The 27,889-nt window shown below is 33.7% G+C and overlaps 1 protein-coding gene across 2 annotated transcripts; it reads right to left on the reverse strand.

Moving 5' to 3' along the window:
• Positions 1-1,403: 1,403 nt before the first annotated feature.
• On the reverse strand, positions 1,404-6,375 carry PDC (phosducin). 2 transcript variants are annotated; one of them, XM_025430121.3, is made up of 4 exons: positions 6,104-6,375; positions 5,543-5,627; positions 3,860-4,011; positions 1,404-2,339 (listed from the first exon to the last, which is right to left on the reverse strand). In XM_025430121.3, the coding sequence occupies exons 2-4, from the start codon at positions 5,601-5,603 to the stop codon at positions 1,815-1,817; spliced, it is 738 nt and encodes a 245-aa protein (XP_025285906.1). In that variant the 5' UTR covers positions 5,604-5,627; positions 6,104-6,375; the 3' UTR covers positions 1,404-1,814. The 2 variants fall into 2 exon arrangements, with proteins under 2 accessions (XP_025285906.1, XP_025285905.1); XM_025430120.3 differs by having other exon boundaries at positions 5,983-6,375.
• Positions 6,376-27,889: the final 21,514 nt, after the last annotated feature.

Genomic DNA, 27,889 nt, shown 5'->3' on the forward strand with positions numbered 1-27,889 from the left:
ATCATGACCAAAGGCAGACACTTGACTAAGACACCTAGGTGCCTTACTTGGGCATATTTTAAAAGTGGGCAATTTTAAAACTCATTTAACAAGCCAATATGAATAGTATGACATAGAGGAAGGGAGAAACATGATGCAGCAAGAGGGAAAATAATTGCAGTAGAAAAAGGACTGGGTGAGAGGATTGGCTTTACCACACAGCTTGGTCATGGGTCTTAGTTGCATGGATGCTTCTTTCATCTTAATATCAATGGAAACAGTGTTTAGGTGCAGGTGCACATTTTAGATTGGAAATGGAAAGGTGAAGTGGGGCCCATCTGATAACTTCTATTTGCTCAATGAAATATGACGAAGGTGAAGTGCTTGCACTGGGGGAAAAGAGTATGAAAGATTTAAGGAAAGAGAAAATACAAAATCTTCAATTAGGATAGTGGAGACTAGAATTTGTGACAACTGTCTGATTTGAACATTGGTCCACAAAGGGAAAATAAGCAAATCTGTTTAAACACACTTCCCACTGGGAGCCAATTTTGGATGATTTATCAAGCACTGTGTCTTCAAATATGAGATATAGTGCTTCAGCTCTCATGCACCATTAATTCCTTCTCTGATTCAGACTCCTAGAAGTTTTTTTACCTTGCTCTTCAGCTCACTCATGGCACATTTTTCAAATTATATTTTATTTTGTATTTCTATTTGTTTGTGTAGGAGGAAAGTTTCCAAGTGTTTCAAGGGAAAAAGTAGAACTTCTCTAAATTTCATTTTCATCATTTTAAAGTGCAATAATGCTACCTATTTGCAGAATTGTGGTTAAAAATTAGACATTATATGTATAAAATGCTGGCCCATAATAGGCAATTAAAAATGATAGTTGTAATATCACTACTAAATATTCTTTTGTCCATAGAATAAAGAGACCTTGCTTCTACTCTGCCTTTTTCCAAATAAGTTTAGCTTCTGACATTGTATTTTTTAAAAAATACTACTTTGTTTAGAACTTCAATGTGGTGCAATGTTTCTAAGTTTCTTATAAGAATATAATATATAGGGACCCCTGGGTGGCTCAGCAGTTTAGTGCCTGCCTTCGGCCCAAGGCATGATCCTAGAGTCCCCAGATCGAGTCCCACATCAGGCTCCCTGCATGAAGCCTGCTTCTCCCTCTGCCTGTGTCTCTACCTCTCTCTCTCTCTGTGTCTCTCATAAATAAATAAATAAAATCTTTTTAAAAAAAGAATATAATATATATAATAATAATAATTATATATATTATATATATAATATATATACATATAATGTAAGATAGCTTACTGAATGATTTTTTTTTTGTATTTTGGGTTATGTAATGTTTTTAGGGCCTTGATAATGTAGTACTTGAAAAAAAAATAGACTTCAAACAGAAAATGTATATCCTCTTAAGACTTTATTTTTATCATACAAGCAAAATTATGATTGATAATGTAATTTGGAAAGCCCAAATAACACCACTGAGGGGGAAAAAAAAAACAAAAACAAAAACAAGGAGTAAAAAAGTCAACATATAACTTGAAAGGAATTTTTGAAAACTGCCACAATATTATTTATATCCTCTTTGCTTACTAACATGTTGCTAAAGACTACAATATTTTGTAGTAAAGCCTCTATGCACTTAAGTAACTAAAAAATGCTGAATCAAATAATTTTAGTATCAATCTTTTTATCCCCTGCAAATTAAAATAGCCATGGCCATACTTGGTGTTCACTAAAGGAATATGGATACTACCAAAATCAATGTACAATTTGTAAAGGAGAAATACAAGATTTGACATAGTGACTCTTTATTCAGTATCTTCTTCCATGTTGGTCTGATCTAGGGCATGTATCTCCCTTTCAGGTAGTAACCCATATTCATTTAGGAAAGACTCCACATCCCCAGCAAAAAATTCTTCTGCAAACTGTTCAGTAACACTAATAAAATTGCTTATGAGTTCCCCACCTTTGTAGATGAGCAGTGTGGGGAGCACATCTGAGGAAAAGCGGTCCCCAGCACCTGTATTAGAAGCTTTTATTTTACAGAACTTGACCATAGGGTATTCAGCTGCAAGACATGTAAAGCTACTATTTAGAGCATCACAGCCCTTAACGCCATCTTCATAAATGTGAACAACAATTGTGGTGATTTTCTGTTCCTTTTCAATGGTTTCCAAGAATTGCTCCCCAGTCTCAAGCTCATACACAAACCCATATCTAGGCCCAAAACTCAGCTTCTGGTGCATATCCTGCATACATTGTCTACGATATTTACGAAGGCAATTTTCATCTTCTTTGTCTCGGTGAATTAGTTCATATTCTTGAATGCTCATCTGGGAATAGACAAAAATGATAGAGAAAATTTGGTCAGAAATTTATATTATCTTAAAAATTTTTTTTAAAGAGTATTTATTTATTTGAAGGAAAGCAAAAGCAGGGAGGAAGGGGAGATAGAGAAACAGGCTTTCCTCTGCAGAGAACCTGGCTCAGGACTCAATCCCAGGACCTCAGAATCATGACCTGAGCCAAAGGCAGATGCTTAACCAACTGAGCCACATAGACACCCCCAGAAATTTATATTCTTTAGACACACCAAACCCATTCTCATTTCAACTTCTATCTCACTCCTGAGGTGACGAAGTCCTTCTCTTTCACCACTTTCAAACCTTTATTCAAATGATACCTTCTTTGATGATATGGGTTTCCTTATATGGGTTTATTTTTCTTCATAGCAATAAGTACTACCTGACATTGTGTCATATATTTTTTTATTTCATAAAGTTTTTGTAACTGTTATGTCCCATGGGGGCAGGAATTTGATCCCACAGGCATACTTTTACATTTATTTTTTCTTCATATCTCTTTTTAAAAAGGGATGAGGTGTTGCAATTCTTCAGATGGGAAAATTTAATTGTCTCATCCATATCACATAGTGCCTCAGTAAAGGAAATCTAGAAATCTGGAAACAAGATCTTAGACTTGAAGATTTTTACAATGGCCAAAAGCCTAGAACCAAGATGCAGTCTGTCTATGGAGAATCAATATGCAACTTATACAATGGTTTGGAGATAAATAACTCACAAAGGGAGTTATTCCACAATGGAAGTCACTTTATGGATATTTAAATTAATATGATTGTTGTTGTAATTATTGTTATATAAATAATGCATGATAATTATAAGGATTCAAAAATAGCCCAAAAGCTAAAGGAAGGAAGTAATAAATAGTGAAATTTCACCAATCTAATACTCTGAGATAATCTCCATTAACATCGCTTGACATATCACATGGACATACATATTATATACCGAGTAAATAAGTAAGACTTTTTAAAAATTTTGCTTTAAAAAAATCATGGTATCATAAAAAAATGTGGCTTATTCTGCTTACCAGCTTTCTCCTATTTGGAAAAGGAAGTTGAGATCTCTCAACCAATCCTACCCTTCGAAATAACCGATATTATCAAGTGTCTTTCCATACTTCTCTGCATACATGGTCATATAATTATAGAAGGGTAAAAACATATACAGTCATGTGGTTTTTTTCCCCATTGCTCTAAAGGATGGGATCATATAACTTAAAATACTCTGTATCTTGCTTTCTTGTATTACAGAACTGCCTGTAAGTCAGCTTATATATTGTAACTCATTCTTTTAATAGCTGCTATACATTTTTTAATATGGAATACCTCCACAGGCATTTACTTCATTTAATGGTTTTTTTTTTTGCCAATGTAAACAATACTATAATAAATATTTTTGAAATATATCAATTTTATATTTCTAAAGTGATTCTTTAGAGTCATTTAGACTAAAAATACATTGTAATTTATTTATTATTGATTTTTCCTTACCTTTCTGCTGAATCTTTCTTTTGAGTCTTTGTCATCTCTATTCTGAGGAGAAGACATTTGTCTGAGAATCTCCTTCTTACTAGGTGGAACTGAATCACTGTCTTCACTCTCTAATTTAAACTTTCTCCAATCATTTATTACTCCTTTGGGTCCTGAATAAAAGAAAAAACAAAATTTTTTCCTTTTTATTTTCAAAATGACTATTTATACAGTTGAAATTTGTGTAAGTATCACTGTGGGAATAGATATCAACTTCTGCATCAGAAACAAACATCTTTGAGGGGTTTTTGTTGGTTTTTTAAAAAAGATTTTATTTATTTATTCATGAAAGAGACAGAGAGAGAGAGAGAGAGGCAGGATGTAGCAGAAAGAGAAGCAGGCTCCCTGCAGCAAGCCTCTTGTGGGACTCAATCCCGGAACTCCAGGATCATACCCTGTGCCCCAAGGCAGCCAATCAACTGCTGAGCCACCCAGGCGTCCCAAGGAAACAAACATCTTTGTTTGAGCTACAAATTTCTGGCTGCCCTGCCTTCTGTTCAGGTCATGATCTTTAGGTCTGTGATCAAGCCTCCACACCACCCCCATGGGGCTCCCTACTCCCTGCTTGTCTCTCTCCCTCTACTCCTACCCCTGCTTGTGCTTACTCATTCTCTCAAACAAACGAAAGAATTATAAAATGAATTCCTATGCATTTTGTCAAGTACGCATGTGAATTCATCCACCTTCTGACTAAATTTAAAGGCTCCATTTCATATTATTAAGAGAGAGAGGAAAACATTAGTTTAATAAGATTCCAAAGAGTTTAAAAAAAAAAAAAACCTAAACTGTTACTTTTATTTTTTTTAAATGTTATTTATTTTTTTAATTGTAGTATAGTTAACACACAATATTATACTAGTTGCAGGTATACAAAATAAGTGAAGAGGCCTAAGAGGTACTAACTGAACTTTTAAACTGACATGCTATTTGACTTTCAAACTCTTAGTAGTGGCATATATATTGTCCTTACAATTTAACAGATTAGGAAAACAGGCTTTGGATGAAATGTATTGAGGGCAGCCCCAGTGGCTCAGCAGTTTAACACCGCCTTCACCCCAGGGCATGATCCTGGAGACCTGGGATTGAGTCCCATGTCAGGCTCCCTGCATGGAGCCAGTTTTTCCCTTTGCCTGTGTCTCTGCCTCTCTCTCTCTCTCTCTCTCTCTCATCTCTCATGAATAAATAAATAAAATTTTTAAAAAAAGGAAATGTATTGAAATGGTAGGATTTCTAGAGGAATATTGAAATCCATTTGATTTAAGAATGTTTTATCATTTATTTTTTTCAGATTCAAAAAATGAAAAACTATTTACCTTTTGGTCTGCTGTTGTTTACGATTGCAAGGAAAAGTTCATAGTGGGGAACATAAGAGAAGAAAGAGCTTAATTATAGTGTAGATAGGTCTTATGATAGTTGCGCAGGAAGAGATTCTCAATAATTAGTGTTTTTCTCATTCTTTGACATCTAAATAAAACTACTTTAAGTGTGTTTGATTTCACATTAATTTTCCCAAATATTTTTTAGATGATTCCATCAAACCATTCAAAAGTATTATTTAAATTTTATGCTGAACAATGGCAGTAAGAACATTAGAGATCTCCACATTTATGTTAATAATATTTTTCTTCTTCTAGATTTTCTTACCTGTATGTGTGGCCTGTCCTTCAAAGTCTTCCTCCAAACTTTGGTTTTTGGCTTCTTCCATTTTAGGGATTTGATTTTATATAATCTATAGTATGAACAAAGAAGTAATGATGACATGAATGCTAGGAGATACACACGCATTATATCCTATCATTTTCTTGCTGCCAAATTGCATGCTAGGGTAGGAGTTATCACTAAGGGATAAAATATTTAGCATATTTCTGCCTGCCTTATAAAAGGACATTAATTTAATGTTTGTGTTTTTAAAGGTATTTTGACCTGAAGATTTTACATAATTCATAATTTGTTTTTACTTAAAAAGCCTTCTTCAGTTTGTCTATGTACTTAGTGAACATTATTATTTAGTTACCAAATATCATATAATTATATCATAGTACTTTATATAACACAATTTTTAAAATTAATAATTATATACTTACCATGTGCTAAACACTGTTACAATTATTTAATTATTTTATGTGTCCAAAAAATCATTTAATATAGTCATATTATTAATACCATTTTACAACTGATGAAGCTGAAGGACAGAGTTTAAATTACCTGCCCGTGGTCACATAGTGGTAGAGCAAGGATTTGAATCTAGATTTAATTTTAGAGCTAAATCGTGAGTCATTACACTCTTATGGAAGTTAACATAATGTAACAGAGTTGTTTTCATCAGTATAGTTTGGCAAATCCTACTTCTGAACTGGCATTAAAGAAAAATGATCTAAGGAACAGTGTTATTCAAAAACCAACACCAGAACATCTGTCTATACAATAAAGCAAGTTTTGGTGATGTTAACCACCAAGCAAATGATAACAATTAGTAATCGTGCCTATAGAATTTTGACTAAAATATGTCACAATATCTATGAAAAGTACATGGAATTTTATTCATAAGAGGTTCCTTGATGCCATGATATGGAACCTATTTATCTCTTGGTTCACATCAAACCCAACTTGTTTACTTAGTTATCCTTCCCATCATCTGGAAAACTCTATTAACTATATATACTAACACATTCCCTAAGGGGTCCATAATTGTGATTTTCTTGAAATTTCCAAGTCAGGGAGGATATGCTAACAGTGGATATACCATCTTTTTACTCTTCCTTCCTCTACCTTCTCTCCTTCTTTCTTTCAAAGTCAGTTTTAGCCAGTGATATAATCCAACTTATGCTTTTATTCTCATCTTAGTTTTTTATTGATTTATGCTTGAACTTGGTTCCTTGGTGCCTTCCTAAGGCATGGAATGGTAAAACAGAATTCTTTGTCTTGATCCCTTTTTTGCTTTGACATCTGTTCCCAACATAATTTTATGATCTCATAATTTTATTGTTTCCATCTATAGTCCCTACTCAGAATCACTGGTTGTCAAAGGTCTTTACCAATCTGATTTTACCCACTTGAACAAAAAAAGGCTTTTAAGGAAAGGCTGTCAAGCACTCTTGGGGACTGTAGAAATGATTTCAAATCATGTATATTTCTCATGTTCATGTAAAAGAGGGAGTATAAACAAGATAAATGGTTTGAGTCATTAAAAAAATATTAAAGTTGAATATTAAGGTTGAATGGATTAATGTTAATGAAAAAGAATAAAGGATAATGAAGATAAGGGAAATGGAAATAAGTAAATGTTGGCTAAAACAAGCTACTTAAGGGGCACTTCGGTGGTTCAGTCAGTTAAATGTCTCCCATTGGCTCAAGTCATGATCCCCAACTACTGGGATCAAGTCCCAGGATTGCATCTGGCATTGGGCTCCCTGCTTAGTGGGGAGTCTGCTTCTCCTTCTCTCTCTGTCCTTCTCCCTGCTCATGCTTTCTCTCTCTCACACACACTCTCTCAAATATATAAATTAAATCTAAAAAAAAAAAAAAATCTACATAAAAGGTGCTTGGCTGGCTCAGTAAGTAAAACAAGCAACTCTCTCTTTTTTGGGGGGGAGGAGGGCAAAAGGGAGAGGGAGAGAGTCTTAAGCAGACTCTGCGCTGAGCATGAAGCCCAACATAAAGCTTGATCTCATGACTCTGAGATCACCACCCTAGATCATGACCTGAGCCTAAACCAAGAGTGGGACACTTAACCAACTCTGCCGCCCAGTGGCCCCAAGCAAGGGACTCTTGATCTCAGGGCCATAAATTCAATACCCACATTGGGTGTAGAGCTTACTTTAAAATAAATAAATAAACACTAAAACAAACAAAGAAAACAACAAAACCAAGCTCCTTAATTATTGCAATTACTTAAAAATAGTTTTTGCATCTGGTAAAAATGAATGTTAATAGATTGCTTCAAAAGAATACTATAGAACAAAGTAATGGAAACTTTTTGATAACTTCGGTAGCTGTTTAGTCCCCAGAAAAGTAGAGACGCAAGCCAGCCTTTTTTTTTTTTTTTTTTACAAGTGTAGAGCATTAATTTGGAGTAGCTATTATTCACAATAAATATAATAAATATACAATAAGTACATTAAGAATATCTAAAAATAATTTTATTTCAAACGTTGAAGAAAAAGAGGCATAGCTTGCTTGGCTTGCCACTTGCCAACCTAGTTAGCAATCTAGTAGAAAAAAATATTCCATTTTTTTGGAAAGACTTTTGCCAATTTCAAAGTATCCCTTTACCAAAAAGACAATCCCATTACTTGGGAAAAACCTGACTCATTGATTCAATTAATATATCTTAAGAATAGACTATATAGCAGGCATTTCCCTGGGCTTTGAATTACATGAGGAACAAACTCTTTCAGTATGACACTCACAAATATTAAGACTTAAGTCAACTGGGTTGTCTATTTAGTAAAAAGCAGAGTCCATCTTTATCCAATGTCATCATTTGAATTAGAGGACAAAGACTGGTAAAATTTACTACTGTTAATTACTAGGGGAACCAGTTAACAGAGGTACAAATTGGAAGATACATACTGAAACATAAGGCATATTTGCTGGCACTGCTTGAAGATTTCATAGAGGAACACACAAGTTGAGTATAATTAGCTATTTGTTGTTTTGATCTGTTAATCCCCTGTCATCACCTTACTCTGGGGTTTTCTGATTTTCTTAAATAATTTATCTTTTAAAAAATTAGCATTAATATCCTAAAATTAATTGAATTAGTATTTGGAAGGTGCTTAGATTCAGACACATAGTAACTACTGTATGAGTCTGTAAAATAAAATAAAAAATATTTTTTGTAGTTGTACATATAGTGTTAAGAGTCACTTAAAAAATAGGATCAACATTTGGTTTGCAATGGTATTATTAGTAGTTTAAAAATTCCATGTCTGCTTTAGGCTAAAGAGTTTTAAATAGCAATAGAATTATTACAAGACTTTGGGTGATAGTAAACACATCTGTGTGTGATTGGAAATTGGTGATAGAGTGGAGCAAGAGGACAGAAAACTCCCTTCACCAAGATTTACTGTGGTTCAGCAGTTACTGTATTTTCCATCTCATAAAATTATGAAAATCTGTAATGTTGTTCCTTCTTGACTTCAGACAGTTATAATGCTGTTTCAGTTAATAAGATCTGTGTTAAGTAAAAATTCTATTTAGATGATTTTGGACAGGATATCATTCATTTAAAAGGTTACCAAAAAAATCTTTAAAAAGTTCATGTTGATGAGATATATAGTTTAAAATATAATTCTATCAGGTTAGGGTTCTAATAGTATTTTAAAATAATGGCTGATATAAAATAACATTTCTCAAACTTTGCCCTTAAAACCTTAACACCTCCCAACCATGGTATTTAATTACTAAGAAATAAAATGAGACAATTTGAAATGATTCAGCTTGTAGTTTCAATTTCACACATAATAGGGATGATCTAGAATAGAAAGAGAGTAAAATTCTTAGTTTTAAAATTCTCTTTTAAAACCCCAAATCCACCCCTAAAATATTTCATTATCATTATTATCCTTGTTCACATGATACTGTGATGATAACATCTGTTAATCATCTTAAATATGTCGATCTGATCTAATTAGAATATCTCGTTTAAAACTGACTTGTACATTCTGTGTTCTGAAAAAGAGCCTTACTGCAATACTTACTGTTGTAGATTTACTGGTAGATTTGGAAAGACTGAGGTCATCTCATCACTGTGCCCTAGACTGACTTCTCTTCTAGCACCCACACAATTTTATAGGACTTATTTTTACATTCCTTTTTCTCCATTACTGTAAGTTTTTTTAAGGACAGAAACAAGCTTTTATTTGTTATTGTCTTCTTATATTTATTTCACATGTTGTAGATACTCCATAAATGACAGCAGCCATTTTTAAAGAAACTACTGAGTGTTAGGTACTTTATACATATTATTTTTAATTCTCCCAAATTATTATCTTCATTTTTCAGACGTGGATTCTCATGCTTCAGGAGATTCAGTGACTTGCCAAAGCTCACAGAGTAGCTACTCTATGGAGTAGATAGAGCCAGGTTCAAATCTAGATTTCTCTGACTCTCAAATCTCAAAAATCCTTATTTTTTCTACTCTGTTATCACCTCAATAAAATGCTTAATGAATACATAAATTAACCAAATAAACCAATCTAATTTTTTATATAAGCATTAAAGCCAAGATGAGAATATGAAAAATAACATATCATAAGCACCATGTCCTCAAAGTCCTTGAGATAGTAATTGAATGATAAATTTCTCAGTTTGGGATTAAAGCTCATTGTTTATACTGCATATAACAAAAGTCTGTTTATTTCCAGTTATCTGAATAGATTCTAAATGACTCATATTTACTCTGGAAAGTTAATACGAAAGACAAAATGGCTTTGTCTACTGTTAGTTCTTGACAGTCATACATGTGGATTGAGAATTTATCATCAGTCTTATGTCTCTGCATCATTTATAAAAGCAAATGTGATATACAATAATGTGTTAATTATGTATCAAACTGAAACTAGAAAATGCAAAATTATGGAAACATTTTACTTCGGTTTGTATGGAGATTTGTGCAACAAAGTAAGCTATTTCACTCATGAACATATCAACCACTTAAAAATTATATACTTCAAAGAATCATATTTGAATTTTTAAATGTAATTTAAGCAAGAATTATATGGCATTAGAAATCTTTAAGATCAATATCTTTTTAAAAAAAAATTTTTTTAAAGATTTTATTTATTTATTCATGAGATACAGAGAGAGAGAGGCAGAGACATAGGCAGAGGAAGAAGCAGGCTCCTTGCGGACCCGGAATCAGGCCCTGAGCCAAAGGAAAATGCTCAATTGCTGAGCCACCCAGGTATCCCCTTTAAGATCAATTTCTAAATTTAAGTCTGTTTGCTTCTTAGTGCTGTTATTTTATAGCCTAAATTTTATATAAAAATCTTCTCAATATGTGGAATGTATTTGAAAACTAACACTTCAATTTTTCAAACTGTCTGCCACTTCTCTATTTGTCAAAAAATCACATGTAATCATAGCTTCCTGGTATCTTACTCTTCTCAGGCTGTTATAACAAAATACTACAGACTTTTGAGACAGAAATTTATTTTCTCAGTTCTGTAGACTAAAACTCCTAGATGAAGGTCTGGCAAGTTTCTGGTGGAGCTTCTCTTTCTGGCTTGCAGATGCCACCTTCTCTCTGTGTTTTTACATGGTATACAGATTGAACTCTCTAGCATCCCTTCTTATGAAGACATTAAATCTGTGGATCAAGATCTGTGGATCATTTACTTCCTTCCTTATTAATTAGTATCTCAAAATACCATCATAGTTAGAGTTAAGTCATCAACATATGAATTTGGGGGGACACAATTCAGTCCATTCCCCCTGGTTCTGACTTGTAGAGCACATTATCTACATTATTTAGTTTCTGACTGTTCTTTCTGTATTCTGAGCCAGCCTAGCCTGCTTTTTCCTTAGTTTCTAAAGCTTTGCAGCCTCTGAATCTTTCAGGATTCACCATCTATCCTCTAAGAATTGCAGTTAGTGCAATGAAGCATACCTAGAATTAACTTGTCCATTTTTGGGGTTCTTCACTAGTTCTGTCCCTGCTCCTGGACCATTTTCCTGGGATGCCACAGAAAGCTGTATAAAAATATAGGGCAGGAAACCCCTGCATGTCAAATAATATAAATGCCAGTTATTTCCTTGGCTAGTTTCTGGGTTGCTCTGTTGTCCTAAGGAAAATACTGGTGTTCTGTACTAATTGCAATAGAATGTATTCAGCTGTAAAAAAAGAATGAAATCTTGCCATTTGCAATAATATGGATGGAGCTGGAGAGTATTATGCTAAGCTAGATAAGTCAGAGAAAGGTATCATATGATTTTAATTATATGTAGAATTTTATAAACAAAACAAACAATTATAGGAGAAAAAATAAGAGAGGAAAAGAAACTGATGGTTACCAGAGGGAAGATAAGGGGAAGATGTAAAAAAGTGATGGAGATTAAGAGGTGCACTTATGATGAGTATTAGGTAATGTATGGAATTACTGAATCACTAAGTTGTGTACTGGAAATAATATTATACTATATGTTAACTGGAATTTACATAAAAACTTTTAAAAATGTACAGTATTGCTCTAAAAAAGTAAATCAGAATAGTGATACATAGACTTTCTGTAGGGCATATGGTCTTACCTTAATCTAGATCAAATCAGGTAACTAGTAGTACATCTAAAAATACTTGTATAGCAGTATTTTCCACAGAGAAAAAATATGTTGTAAGCATTTTGGTAACCATTTCCATTGAGAAATTAAAAATATAAATGGCAAGGAGGAAAAGGCTCAATAGTATTCCACTGTATTTAGTAGGGCTGAGGTTCAGGTAAATGTGTCTTCATTCATTCAAAAAAAATTATAGTCACAGTTTTTAGACGCTGTATTCCAATATTGTCTCTAAATATAGGAATAAAGGGGTTAAACAACCAAACATTAAAATTACCTCTGTGCCTATGACATATGTAATATCTTTTCATGGATATAAAAAATGCAGAAAACATAAAGCACTGAATAGCTCCGATGTGAAAATTTCAAAATAAGGTAGGTGTCTTTTGTTGTTGTGAAACTGAAAACAATCTTTCCTCTCTCTTGTACATTAATGTGTAAGTTCTCTTTTGGAAACACATGGAATACAAAGCTGTTTCATTGTCATAAAAATGACATTATTATGTCTGGACATGATTAGCTATGGAATGTAAATAACTGACTGGGAATCAAGTACTAAAATGCTTGATTAAAAAAATTCTTTGACTCAACTAAAGTGATATTTAGCAAAGTCTCTATCTTTAAGGCATTCCCAGAACACACTGTGTTATTAGATGGCAACAATCAAGGAAAATGCTAGATGAGGAAAATCTATAGAGATTCTGCTTCACCTTCACTTTTTTTTTCTTTAGTTTCAAGTTTTTATGTAAATTCCAGTTAATAGTGTTATATTTCAGGTTTCAGTTGTACAATTTAGTGATTTCACCTGACATACAACACCCAGTGTTCATCATAAGTATACTCCTAATCCCCATCACCTATTTAACCCACTCCCCCACCAACCTCCCCTCTGGTGACCAACAGTTTGTCTCTATAGTTAGGTGTCTGTTTCTTGGGGGCATCTGGGTGGCTCAGTCAGTTAAGTGTCTGACTCTTGATTTTGGCTTAAGTCAGGATCTCAGAGTTCTGAGATTGTGAGATCAAGTCCCTCATTGGGCTCTACACTGGGTGGAATCTGCTGAAGATACTCTTTTTCCTTCTCCCTTTGCCCTTAACCCTTTGTGCATGTGCTCTCTCTCTCTCTAAAAAAAGAGAAGAATCTTAGAAAAGTTCATCTCTTGGTTTGCCTCTTTCTTTTTTCCCCTGTGATTGTTTTGTTTCTTAAATTCCACATATGAGTGAAATCATATGGTATTTGTCTCTCTCTGACTAACTTTGATAGAAACCTGGATTCTGTGCCTTGATCTGTGCTTTATTAAAACTATCACACTGTATGTTGCTTAGCCTTGCAGGGCTTCATGTCCTACCTTTTTCTACTTCTAACCATACATCTCCCTAGATCTGTGCTCTCCTGTGCTTTCCAAGGTCACTGAGAACTAATCTGATCAACTAAGCCAGGCTAATGTTCTCACTAGTGCTAATATATTGATGTCAGATGTTTTAACCCTTGCCATGACTATCTTCACCAATGTCATTTTGGACTCCCGGAGAAAACAGTTCTGCTTTTCCTTTACTATGAAAAAAAGTGGTGGGAATTTCACATTAAATGGGTCTGACAGCATCATGTCAGATCATAGGAGTATTACTAGGTTTGTGGAGACTTGCATTGCCTCTCAAATCATAAAGATAGCTCCAATGATTTCCCCCAAGCCATAATTTCTTCTTTCTCTATCCCACCCCTCTATTTTATTTATTGACTTTGAGAACTGGAGATTTTTAGTAAGAATGATATATGGTCTTATGTTCAACATCAACGTAGAGGGAATTTTCTACCTCATTGTATATCAGTTAATTTCTTGAATTACTCTCCAGTTGACTTATTTATGTATGCCTTCACCTCCAAAGAATAGCTAAGCTGCTTGTGGGCATGAACCATGCATTACAATGCTTCCAAGTGACAGTATAGCATAATGATTAATACATAAACACTCGAGTTCAAATCTAGCTCTGTCAATTATTGGCTGTGTGACCTTGAGCAAATCACAAAAATTCTCTGCTTTAGTTTTCTTATTTATAAAATTGGAGTAATAGTAGTATCTACTTCAATAGGCTGTGTGAGGATTAAATGATATGAAGTATATAAATGTGTAGTATTTAGTTGTAGGAACTTAATAGATATTGAGCAAAAATGATAATTAGTAAATAATTAAAATTTAAAATACTCAAAATATTCAAAATTAATAATAGATGTAGTCAAATTAACATAAATTTTATTTAGGAATCCATGCATAGATGCACCGCTTAAGCCTAATTATCTCATCCACCCAAAGAATATGTCTGTGTGTATGTATGTGTGTATATGCATGGTCACATGTATATTGTACATTTATCTCAAAATTGTTTTATATTCTCCTATCTTATTACTGACTAAAGTTCTTATCATAATACTTTGATTTGCTTCTAGTAAGGTCTGTTTGCCACAAAGCATTTAAGAATAGAGAGATTTATTACTAAAGGGGAAATTAATTTGGAGTCATGAAATATAGGCTAATAAAATGTACATGAAATTACTTGAAAACAATAATAAGAAGGTTTTCTGAAAATATGTAAGTGGGAAATGGCAGGTGGTGATTTAAATTTGATTTTTCATTTAGTATTTATGTCATAACTGTTTACATATATTTTCTAAATTTCAGTTGTTTAATGGAGGAAGACTTTGCAGAGACAGTTACAGCATTCAGGATTTTTGTTGCCACCTTTAGTTGTTAATTTTGGGCAGGTCTTTTTGTTATCATGAGAGTTTTCTTTAAAAATAAATCCCCAGGGCAGCCCCAGTGGCTCAGCGGTTTAGTGCTGCCTTCAGTCCAGGTCATGATCCTGGGGACCCAGGATGGAGTCCCATGTCCGGCTCCCTGCGTGGAGCCTGCTTCTCCCTCTGCCTGTGTCTCTGCCTCTCTCTCTCTCTGTGTTTCTCATGAATAAATAAATAAAATCTTTTAAAAAAGATAAAACTAAATCCCCAGAATTATGAATGGATTATAGGACACAGCATCCTCAGAATGGCTGTAATAAATAAATGTAGAGCAAATGGTTGAGGCTAAGCAAATGTTACATGTAAAACACACATCTTGATGCTGTTGAAAACATCCCTGTATTACTTTTACTCTCCCTAGTATCTAAAGTTTATAACAACTTTGATAGAACTGTGATAGAAACTTTTATATAAGACACTGCAGAGCATACATTATGTTTTCTTGGCTCCTACTCTTCTCAATTAATTTTGCTTTTTCAAGTGAGACTGGACAGATGGGAGATGTTAGGAGCCTTTTAATGATTTGTATGTCAGGAATGCATGGCAGACTTCTGTTTGTCTACCAGTATCATCAGCTACAAATATTCTGGGAAAATACAAGCTTCCAAATTATAACTGAATTCTTGCTCCTAATAAAAGAAAAAGACTTTAGCCTATTCAGGTTTGCTCTTACTACATACAGACATTTTCTTAATTGTTTTGAAGCAAATAGAAATGTTGGAATCTTGCTGGAAACTCAAAGCAGATTCCTTGTTTTGAAATTTCTATCTTGTAAAAAGACTTACCATTTATTGTTATAATTCCATTATAGACGTTATCGTTAATGGTTCATACATATTTTGACAACTCCTATAATGTCAAATGCAGTTTGTAAACAGCATATTTAAGTAAAATATTACCACGATGAGTTAGGTGGTCTCTAAAATTTTTTCTAGCTTTAATGTTAGGTTATTCTAAGTAGCATGTATAATGGCCAAAAATACATATATTTAAAATGGATGTTGTAATTACAAGCTATTTTTGCAGTTAATAAAAATATTCCATGGCAAAACAGTGGGGAAATTTTACTTCATTCATTTTCATGATGCAAACTGTAACGTTTATTAATAATCATAATCACCTCCCCAGGGAAGCAAAATAGGAGAAATATAAAACAATCAAAAGAAAAATTTTATTTACCAAACATCAACAAAATCCCTGTATTCTTTTCTTTTAAAAACATTATTTCTGTGCCATTAAATTTTTGAAGTAAACTGAAACAGACATTATTATCCCTATTTTCAAGACTAAAAACCCCAACCCTTCCCTCCCCAAAACCCAAAATGTAATTTTTTTTTCCAAAATGTAATATTAAAAAACAAACAACAACAAACCAAGAACACACGACTGATTAAGTACCTGGTCCCAAGTCTGAGAGTGCTTTAGCACTGGGTATAACACTCCTTTCACAGCTTAGGAGTCAAATCTTCAAATACAAAAATCCTTTTTTTCCTATAATTCTCTCTTCACTCAAAGGGAGGACTGAAGAATTTTAAATTTCACAATTGATTCCCTGTTCATGTCCCTTTATTTTAACTGTCTAGAATATCAGACCTAAAATTATGTCTTTACTTTGAATTTACATTAGTGAAGATGACTAGTGCAAATCTCGTTAAGAAGGAAATATATCTAGGATTTGTTTTTATAGTTAGATAAGTCATTACTTAATGTTACTTTGAAATATTTTAAAAGAACACAACATATCCATAAGCAGTGAAATAATTATTCTTTCCTTTAAGGTAAAATTTTCAAAATGATATGAAGAAGACCACCTGCAGACTCACAGTTTGGTTCTCTGTGCCTGGTATCCTTGCTTATGTTCAGTGGATGAGAAGCTTGTTTACAGAACTCCACTTGAACTTGAATAGGTTTAAGCTCAGATTTAAGATCCTTGAATATTGATGACCCTTGCAGAAATAGCTCTGAACAAGTAATAGGATTGGCATAAGGGAATTACAAAGCCTGTTTATTAACAGGAAAGCAAAGACAAACTAAAACAATGAACAATTTCAAGTCGTGTGATAAATACAATCTTTGTCCGTCCATTTTATGTTATTTGATATAAAAATACATTATCTCTTTCCAGCATGGGCTGATGATATCTGTTCTCAGAAATTTACTTGTCATTTTCTGAAAGAAAAACAGTTTTTCTGATCAAGAAGTTTTCCTAATCCAACCGTAGGAACTATCCTTCTCAAAAATTGCATTTGGCTTGGTCCATTTTTCGCTTAAATTCAACAAACAAATATTTTCTTCTAAATTTTAGTGCCCTGAAATGCCTTGTGTATTAAAATCTTTCTTTCCTTCTTTCTTTCTTTCTCTTTCTTTCTTTCTTTCTTTCTTTCTTTCTTTCTTTCTTTCTTTCTTTCTTTTTCTTTCTTTCTTTCTCTTTCTTTCTTTCTTTCTTCTTTCTTTCTTTCCTTTCTTTCTTTCTTTCTTTCTTTCTTTCTTTCTTTCTTTCTTTCTTTCTTTCTTCTTTCTTTCTTTCTTTCTTTCTTTCTTCTTTCTTTCTTTCTTCTTCTTTCTTCTTCTTTCTTTCTTTCTTTCTTTCTTTCTTTCTTTCTTTCTTTCTTTCTTCTTTCTTTTTTTTCTTTTCTTTCTCTCTTCTTTCTTTTCCTTCCTTCCTCCCTCCCTCCCTTCCTCCTTTCTTTCTTTCTTTATTTTAGCAAAAAAAAAAAAAAAATTCTAGAAAAGTTTGAATACAGTCTTTATAATGTTAATGAGCTCCACCTTATTATATCTCCCCTATATTTTACTGTATCTTTCCTAGTTCTTGTTTGTTTTATTACATTGGTCATTTCACTTTTCTTCTATGTGCTGTTCAAAACAAGGAAACTTCAGGTGCCTGGGTGGCTCAGGCCCTTGAGTGTTCAGCTCTTGATTTCAGCTCAGGTCATGATCTCAGGGTGGTGAGATGGAGCCCTGTGTGAGACTCTGCTGGGTGTGGAGCCTGCTTGATTCTCTCTCCCTTTGTCCCCCACTCTCTAAAACAAAACAAAACAGAACAAAGAGCTTTCATTCAACAACAAGTTAAAGACTGCCTACCCTTTGTTAAGGGATGTTCACCAGGGGTATTATTGCAGTCTTTGGAAATTAGGCTTTTGAAGTGAAGCTATTGGTTCAAAGCTAACCCCTAGAATGTATTTTATATGATCTAAGGGTAGAGAGCTTATAGTTTATAGGATACATTTAATTGGCAAGGGACAGCAATAAGATGAATATTTATTTACTACAATAAAATGAGTATATATTCATTAGCCCCATAAATATATATTGAGCACCTGCTTTGTGTCAACCAGCAGTGACTAAGGCACTGAGGACACAAAGAAAATTAAACCATATTTCCTATGTCATGGGGTTCACAGTTTAGTAAAGGAGATATGAAAGTAAAAGTCACAATGAGATGCTATAATTACTACTAAATTGGGAATATGTAAGAAATATATGATACAAAAAGAATTGGTTTTCAACTTTTTCTACAGGTTTTTAATAAAACTTCAGGTTAGCTAAGTCATTTCTGGGTCTATTTGCTTTCTGCATTTTAAATTTTGATTGGTGTTTTTTTCCTTTTTATTTTTGCCATTGTTGCTGGGTTTTACTATTACAAATTCCTTTCCTGCTATTTTTAATGGAGTGTAAGGATGTGGGGAATGCAGACAAATGTGTTCAATTTGCCTTTTCCTAATACTTTTCATCCTTATGGCTAAATTTCTCATTCAACCTTGTCAAAGTAGGGAATTTAATTTATTTTAAGCTTAAAATTGGAAACTTGTAATTAGCAAGAGGACAAATATATGAGGCAATTGAAATGAAAACATCTAAATTCAGTAATTATAAGGTTTAATTATGTGTAGCTTTATCTAAAAATTTTAAATGGATCTTTGTGTAATTTTAATAGTGATAGTATCAAAACACACTTGAATATTTGCATCTTATTATTCTAAATTAATTTAGCATTTATGTACTCTTTGTTAGCAGTATGAAAACAACACATTTCAGAAGTTTGTTGATTTGTGTATTTCATGTATGCTATATACTAGCCTCTATATATAGACTTTCAACAGAGTTTTCAGGACAATTCACACTCAGTTGTATGGAGTGTTTTCTCTCTAGCTAAAGCATCTAGAACATAATTATATGCAGCACCAATGTATATTTAAAAGATACCTTCTGGTGGAAAGTGTACAGAAATTTTGTTTCAGTTATTGATAAAAATGTCATAATTAATGGCTCTTACTTTCAGAGTAAATGTTTAAATTTCTGTCAGATATAACTAGGAACTCATATTCAAATATGTAACATCTGCACAATTATAGAGGCTTATGGTGAAAAGAAAATCACCATAGTAATTCCTATTCCCACCTGTCAAACACATGCATTTGCCCCAACATGGATAGATCTAGAGGGTATAATACTAAGCAAAATAAGTCAGTCAGGGAGAGACAAATACTATATGATTTCATTCCTATGTGGCATTTAAGAAACAAAACAAATGAACAAAGGAAAAAAAGAGAAAGACAAAAAAAGAAAAAAAAAGACTCTTAACTATACAGAACAAGCTAATGGATTACCAGAGGGGAGGTGGGTGGGTGGATGGATGAAATAGGTGAAGGGAATGAAGAGTACATTTATCATAATGAGTACTGAATAATGTATAGAATTATTGAATCACTATATTGTATACCTGAAACTAATGTAATACTGTATGTTAACTATCCTGGAATTAAAAAATTATGAATTTCTTAGGAAATTACGGGTAGCTATGTATCCTGGCCCTAAGAGAATGGAATGGTAGTTCAGAAGCTTGGAGTTTACATTGCTTCTCTAAACACCTTAGCAGCTGAGGTCTACTGATATTCTACTGATATTGTTCAGTTTGCCATGACTCCCTCATGGCCTTGATTCTACTTTCAAACTCCTATCTATGGGAATTTTTAAGTTTTAACACCTATTGATATAACCAATAACCTATTGGTCATTTTGGTGTTTCTAAAATAACATTATGAGGTATTCAGATTGGCTTAGCACAAACCATTTTGCTTCCAGTCACTTTATGGTTCAAAAGACATAAGTTAAAAAAAAAAACCCAAAAAACATAAGTTTCAAAAAATGGTGCTTGGGAAATTGGATATTCACATGCAAAAGAAGGAAACCAGACCCCTATCTTTTATACTACTCACAAAAATTAATTCAAAATGGATTAAATATTTATATGTAAGACCCAAAACTATAAAACACCTAGAAGAAAACATAGGGAAAAATCTTGTCACATGTTTTGGCAATAATATTTTGGATATGATATCTAAAGCACAAGAAATAAAAAATAAACAAGTGGGACTGCTTCAAACTAAAAATCTTCTGCAAAGCAAAGGAATTTATCAACAAAATTAAAAGGCAGCCTACGGAGTAGAAGAAAGATTTACAAACCACACATTGATAAGAGGTTAATATCCAGATTATGTAAGGAATTATATAACTCAATAGCAAAACAACCAAATAATCAGATTTTAAAAAACAGAGGACCCGAATACACATTTTCTCAAGAAGACATACAGATGGCCAACAGACACATGAAAAGATGCTTAGCATCAGTAATCATCAGGGAAATGCAAATCAAAACTACAATGAGATATCACCTCATACAAGTCAGAGGGCTAGTATTAAAAAGACAAATAAGTGGGCAGCCCGGGTAGCTCAGCGGTTTAGTGCCGCCTTCAGCCCTTGGTGTGATCCTGGAGATCCCGGGTCCATTCCCGTGGCAGGCTCCCTGCATGGAGCCTGCTTCTCCCTCTGCCTGTGTCTCTGCCTCTCTCTCTCTCTCTCTCTGTCTTTTATGAATAAATAAATAAATAATCTTAAAAAAAAAAAGACAAAAAAGCATTGGCAATGATATGAAGAAAAAGGAGCCCTTGTGCGCTATTGGTAGGAATGTAAATTGGTTCAGCCATTGAACTGCCAACTGAAAATAGTATGGCAGTTCTTCAAACAATTAAAAATAGAAATACCATACAATCCAATAATTTCACCTCTATTTACTGAAAGAAAATGAAAACACTAATTTGAAAAATATATGCACTCCTATGTTTATTGTAGCATTGTTTATAATAGGCAAGGTAGGAAGCAACCTAAGAGTCTATTGATAGATGTATGGATAAAAAAGATGTGGCATATATATATATATATATATATATATATATATATATATATACACACACACAATGGAATATTACTCAATTATTAAAAATGAGATTTTGCCATTTGTGACGATATGGATGGATCTAGAAGGTATTATGCTAAGTGAAATAAGTCAGAGGATAGCAAATACCATAGGATTTCACTTACATGTGGAATCTAAAAAAAAAAACAAAAAATGAACAAACAAAGCAGAAACAGAATAATAAACACAGAGAACAAATTGTTGGTTGCCAGAGGAGGGGGGAATAGGTGAAATAGAAGGGGATTAAGAAGTACAAACTCCAGTTATAAAATAACAAGTCATGAGGATCAAATGTACAGCATCAAGGGTATAATCAATAATAAATATTGTAATAACTTTGTGTGGTGACAGATGGTAACCATACAACATGGTAAGCATTTTGTAATGCATATAATTGTCAAGTCACTATGCTGTATGCCTGTAATTAATATACATCAATTATACTTTTATTTTAAAAAAACAGCAAACAAAATCCACAAAAGCAAGCAAAAAGTTTGGTGCTGGTAAAAGATATTTAAGCCAATGATACAGAACGGAGAGTCTAGAAATAAACTCATGCATATATGTATGGTCAACTAAACTTGAACAAGAGTGCCATGAATACATTATAGGGAAAGTATAGTCTCATCAACAAATCATGCTGCAAAAATAATGTCCACATGCGAAAGGTCTAATGATATTAGACCTTTATCTTACACCACACAGAAGAATGAACTCAAAATTGATTAAAGACTTAAAATATTAGACCTGACACTGTAGAACTCCTAGAAGAAAACACAGGAGGAAATCTTCATGGCATTGTCTTGGCAGTGATTTCATGGCTGTGCTATCAAAAACATAGGCAACAAAAGCAAAAATAGACAAGTGGGGCTATATCAAACTAAAACATTTCTGCATAGCAAAGGAAACAATTAACAGAATTGAAAGACAACATATGGAATGGGGGAAATATTTGCAATCCAAATATCTGATAAAGTATTAATATCTAAGACAGAAGGAATTCCTTCAACTTAATAGAAAAAAGCAAATAGCTTGATTTTTAAAGTGGGCAAATGACTTGAATAGACATTTTTCCAAAAAAGACAGAAATGGTCAACAGGTGAATGAAAAGATGTTAATGTCGCTAATTATGATGGAAATGCAAATCAAAACCATAGTGAGATATTACCTCACACTTGTTAGGATAGCTTTTTTTTTTTTTTTTTAAAGATAAATGTTACTGAGGATATAGAGGAATTGGATCCCTTGTACACTGTTGGTGGGAATGTCGAATGGTGCCGTATGGAACACAGTATAGAGGTTCTTCAAAATATTAAAAATAGAAATACCCTATAATCTACCAATCTCACTTGTGGGTATTTATACAAAAGAATTGAAGTGAGGATCTCAAAGAACTATTTGTACTACCATGTTCATTGCAGCATTATTTACAATAGCAGAGTTGTGAAAAGTCCATCAGTGGATGAATGCATAAAGAAAATGTACATACATACCTTATAAAAAGGAAATTCTGTCATATGTGACAATGTGGATAAATCTTGAGGACATTGTGCTAAATGAAATTAGCCATTAACAGAAGGACAAATACTTCATGATTCCACGTATATGAGGTATCAAAATAATCAAATGCATGGAAGCAGAACAATGGTTGGAGCTGGGGGAAGGGAGAAATAGGGAGCCGCTCTTCAAAGGATGTAAGGTCTCAGTTATGCAAAATGATTAGATTCTAGAGATCTGTTGTATAACATTGTGCTTATAGTTGACAATGCTGTATTTACACTGAAACATTTGTTAAGAGGATAGGTCTCATAGTAAGTGTTCTTATAATATTAATTTTCAAAGAATGTCGAAAAATCAAAGGATAAGACATGATCCCCTAAGGACTACTTTTTCTCCTAAAGCTTTGTATTCAGTCATGTTAAGGGAAGTCACCTGTTTGTCCTATAAGGTATTAAACATAAAAATTAGGAGTAAAAAGGAGAAAATTTAATGCCAAACTTTTTTCTTACTGTCATTTCTCATCTGTTGTTCTTGCTTTATTCTGTTTGCTTGTTTCTAGGCAAAATCTACATCCATTTTCTTAGGGGGTACCAATAAAAGTGGTTCCTGAATATTTTTTAAAGAGTAACTTGAAATGCGCCATTTATTATGGTCTCATTCCTGAAATAGGTCATAATATTTTTAATGGTAACTTTAACATTTTTCAAAGTTATATAATATTCTATTTACCTTTCTGTAAAATTATTCCAAAATATCTTTTTGGGAGTACTCAATCTTTGTCATGCATCAGAATTATCTGTGGAGAGTTTGGAAATACACATCGTTGGCCCCTGGAGATTCTGATTCAGTAAGTCCTGGGTAGGACCTAGACACCCACATTTATAAAAGAATCTCCCAAGTGCTTCTAATGTACTTCCAAGTTTAAGAACCACCATTATAATATCCAATAGAGGCTATTTTTGCATCTCTTTATCCCAAGTATTAGCAAAATAGAAAGTCTGTCCAACTGGCCAATAGACAGATATTAAAGTAGAAAGCCAATGATAGTCTCTTGCCTTGTTTCTGACCAGATTATATGGAGTATATATTTTCTGCATTATTTTAGCCAAAATGTATTGAAATTAGTTTATTTAAAAAAAGATTTTGCCAAAAGGGACTCATTGTTTTAGAGAATTTTTTCTTTATTTAGTCAGTTTGATAGACTATGACACTGTCAATCTGGTTATCTAAATCTGCATCTCAGGTTCAAAGATGCCATCTGCTTAACCCTTTGGGCCATATCTCAATTTGTACTGAGATATTCTAGCTTTATGGCATCTATAAATCAATCTTTTCCATGTTCAAACATAGGGGAATTGTTAAAAACTTATCTCTGTTTTGAGTCAGAGGATGTAGTCTTTATGATAAAATTTAAAATTTATTGAGACATGGCTTATGACCTAGCAAATGTTTTCCCTATCCTTGAAAACACTATTTTCCATAACTGTTGATTGCTATATTTCATATATTAGATCAAATTTGTTTTTTGCTAGTTGTTCATATTTTCTATGAACTTTTTTCAGTTTAATCTATTATTATCACAACTACAATTAAAAATTTAATAGTTTATACTTCAACCAATATTATTTTGGAGTCTTCATTTTTTAGGTTTACATAAATTAAAATTGTTAAATCTTCCCATTTGATTGTCATTTATCATCATGTAGTAACAATCATCAATATAACAATTCTTTTCTGACTTAATCTCTATTGGTTGTTTTTGCCTGAGATGTCTTTTCCCATATTTTTTACTGTTGATATCCTCATGTTTTATGCATGTCTTTTGTAAACAGCATAGAAGTATATACTTTTTAACCAATTTACTAATGTCTCTTTTTTTATTAGAAAATTTAATTCATGCACATTTATTTTGATTACTGATATATTTAATACTTACCATCTTCATGCTTTTCATGTGTTTTGCTTTTTTCTATTTATTTTTTGTTTAAATTCAATTAATTAACATATAGTATATTATTCATTTCAGAGTTAGAGAGTTCAGTGATTCATAAGTCTTATATGACATCCAGTGCTCATTACATCTTGTGCACTCCTTAATGTCCATGACTCAGTTACCCTATTCCTCCAACCCCTTCCTTCCAGGGACCCTCAGTTTGTTTTCTATGAGTAAGAGTCTCTTATGGTTTGTCTCCCTCTCTGATTTTTGTCTTGTTTTATTTTCTGTTCCCTTCCCCTATGTTCTTCTGGGGTTTTTTTTGTTGTTTTTGTTTTTGTTTTTTTAATTTTTATTTATTTATGATAGTCACAGAGAGAGAAAGAGAGGCAGAGACACAGGCAGAGAGAAGCAGGCTCCATGCACCGGGAGCCCGACGTGGGAATCGATCCTGGGTCTCCAGGATCGCGCCCTAGGCCAAAGGCAGGTGCCAAACCGCTGCGCCACCCAGGGATCCCTGTTCTTCTGTTTTGTTTCTTAAATTCCACATACAAATGAAAACATATAATTGTCTTTCTCTGCTTGACTTATTTTACTTAGCATAACATCCTCTAGTTCCATCCATGTTGTTGCAAATGGCAAGATTTCATTTTTTTGATGTCTGAGTAACATTCCATTGTATATATATACACCACTTGTTTTTTATCCATTCATCTGTTGATGGACATATGGACTCTTTCCATAGTTTAGCTATTATGGACATTGCTGCTATAAACATTGGGATGCAGATGCCCATTTGGATCACTACATTCATATCTTTAGGGTAAATACCTGGTAGTGCAATTTCTGGGTCATAAAACAGCTCTATTTTCAACTTTTTGAGGAACCTCCATACTGTTTTCCAGAATGGCTGCACCAGCTTGCATTCCCACCAACAGTGTAGGAGGGTTCTTCTTTCTCCACATCCCTGCCAACATTTATCAGTTCCTGACTTGTTAATTTTAGCCATTCTGACCAGTATGAGTTGATATCCCATTGTGGTTTTGATTTGTATTTCCCTGACACTGAGTGATGTTGAGCATTTTTCATTTCAGCATTGGCCATTTGTATGTCTTCTTTGGAGAAATGACTATTCATATCTTCTGCCCATTTCTTGATTGGATCATTTGTTCTTTGGGTATTGAGTTTGATAAGTTCTTTATAGATTTTTGGATACTAAATCTTTATCTGGTAAGGCATTTGCAAGTATCTTCTGTCATTCTATTGGTTGTCTTTAGATTTTGTCAACTATTTCCTTTGCTGTGCAAAAGATTTTCATCTTGATGAAGTCCCAATAGTTCATTTTTGCCTTTGTTTCCCTTGCCTTTGGAGACATGTCTATCAAGATATTGTTGAAGCCAAGGTCACAGAGGTTGCTGCCTGTGTTCTCTCTAGGATTTTTTTAACAAAAATATATTTATTCATGAGAGACACAGACAGAGAGCAGGAACATAGGTGGAGGGAGAAGTAGGCTCCCTGCAGGGAGACTGATGCAGGACTCAATCCTAGGACCCCAGGATCTTGCCCTGACCTGAAGGCAGACGCTCAACCACTGAGCCACCCAAGTATCCCTCTCTAGGATTTTGACAGATTCCTGTCTCACATTTAGGTCTTTCATCCATTTTGAGTCTATTTTTGTGTATGATGTAAGAAAATGGTCTAGTTTCATTCTTCTGCATGTGGCTGTCTAATTTTCCCAACACCGTTTGTTGAAAAGACTATCTTTTTTCCATTGAATATTCTTTCCTACTTTGTCAAAGATGAGTTGGCCATAGAGTTGAGGGTCCATTTCTGGGTTCTCTATTCTGTTTCATTGATCTATGTGTCTGTTTTGTGCCAGTACCATACTGTCTTGATTATTACAGCTTTGTAATAGAGCTTGAAGTCCAGAATTGTGATGCTATCAGCTTTAGTTTTCTTTTTCAACATTCCTCTGGCTATTTCAGGTCTTTTCTGGTTCCAAAGAAATTTTAAGATTATTTGTTCCAGCTCTGTGGAAAAAGTTTATGGTATTTTGATGAGGATTGCACTGAATGTATAGATTGCTCTAGGTAGCATAGACATTTTAACAATCCTTATTCTTCCAATTGATGAACATGGAACATTTTTCCATTTTTTAAAAAATAATTTATTTATTTATTCATAGAGAGACACACACACAGAGAGAGAGAGAGAGAGAGAGAGAGGCAGAGACACAGGCAGAGGGAGAAGCAGGCTCCACGCAGGGAGCCCGATGTGGGACTCTATCCCAGGTCTCCAGGATCACGCCCTAGGCTGCAGGCGGCGCTAAACCGCGCGCCACCGGGGCTGCCCCATTTTTCCATTTTTAAAAAAGATTGTATTTATTCATTCGAGAGAGGGAGCAAGAGAAAGTATGTGACGAGGGGAAGAGAAAGAAAGAGAATCCTGAGAAGACACTGCTGAGTGCAGAGCCTGACTCGAGGGTCAATTCCACAACCCTGAGATCACAACCCTAGCTAAAGAATCAGACACTCAACCAACTGAGCCACCCAGGCACCCTCATTTTTCCATTTCTTTATGTCTTCCTCAACTTCTTTCACGAGTGTTCTATAGTTTTGTCATTACAGATCCTTTGCCTCTTTAGTTAGGTTTATTCCTAGGTATCTTATGTTTTTTTTTTTTTTTTTTTTTTTTGGTGCAATTATAGATGGGATAGATATCTAAATTTCTTTTTCTTCTGCCTCATTGCTACTGTATAGAAATGCAACTGGCTTCTGCGCATTGATTTTATATCCTGCTACTTTGCTGAATTCCTGTATGAGTTGGAGCAATTTTAGGGTGGAGTCTTTTGGGTTTTCCACATAGAGTATCATGTTGTCTTTGAAGACTGAGAGTTTGACTTCTTCTTTGCCAATTCAGATGCCTTTTATTTCTTTTTGTTGTCTGATTACTGAGGTTAGGACTTCAGTACTATGTTGAGCAACAGTGGTGAGTGTACATTCCTGCTGTGTTCCTGACCTTATGGAGGAAAAGCTCTCCGTTTTTCCCTGTTGAGAATGATATTTGCTGTAGGCTTTTCATAGATGGCTTTTATGATATTGCGGTATGTTCTCTCTATCTGTACACTGTACAGAGTTATCATCAAGAAAGGATACTGTACTCTGTTAAATGATGTTTTTGCATTTATTTAGAAGATCATATGATTCTTGTCCTTTCTTTTATTAATACAGTGTA

Source organism: Canis lupus, chromosome 7, assembly GCF_003254725.2.
Source record: "Canis lupus dingo isolate Sandy chromosome 7, ASM325472v2, whole genome shotgun sequence".
Lineage (NCBI taxonomy): Eukaryota > Metazoa > Chordata > Mammalia > Carnivora > Canidae > Canis > Canis lupus.

Excerpts from the sequence above, each read along its gene's own strand:
- PDC (XM_025430121.3), bottom strand. The coding sequence starts at position 5,603 with ATGGAAGAAGCCAAAAACCAAAGTTTGGAGGAAGACTTTGAAGGACAG. Across the intron at positions 4,012-5,542 it reads AGGACAGGCCACACATACAG|GACCCAAAGGAGTAATAAAT; the intron begins GTAAGAAAATCT and ends TCTTTTATTCAG. Across the intron at positions 2,340-3,859 it reads AAGAAAGATTCAGCAGAAAG|ATGAGCATTCAAGAATATGA; the intron begins GTAAGGAAAAAT and ends GTCTATTCCCAG.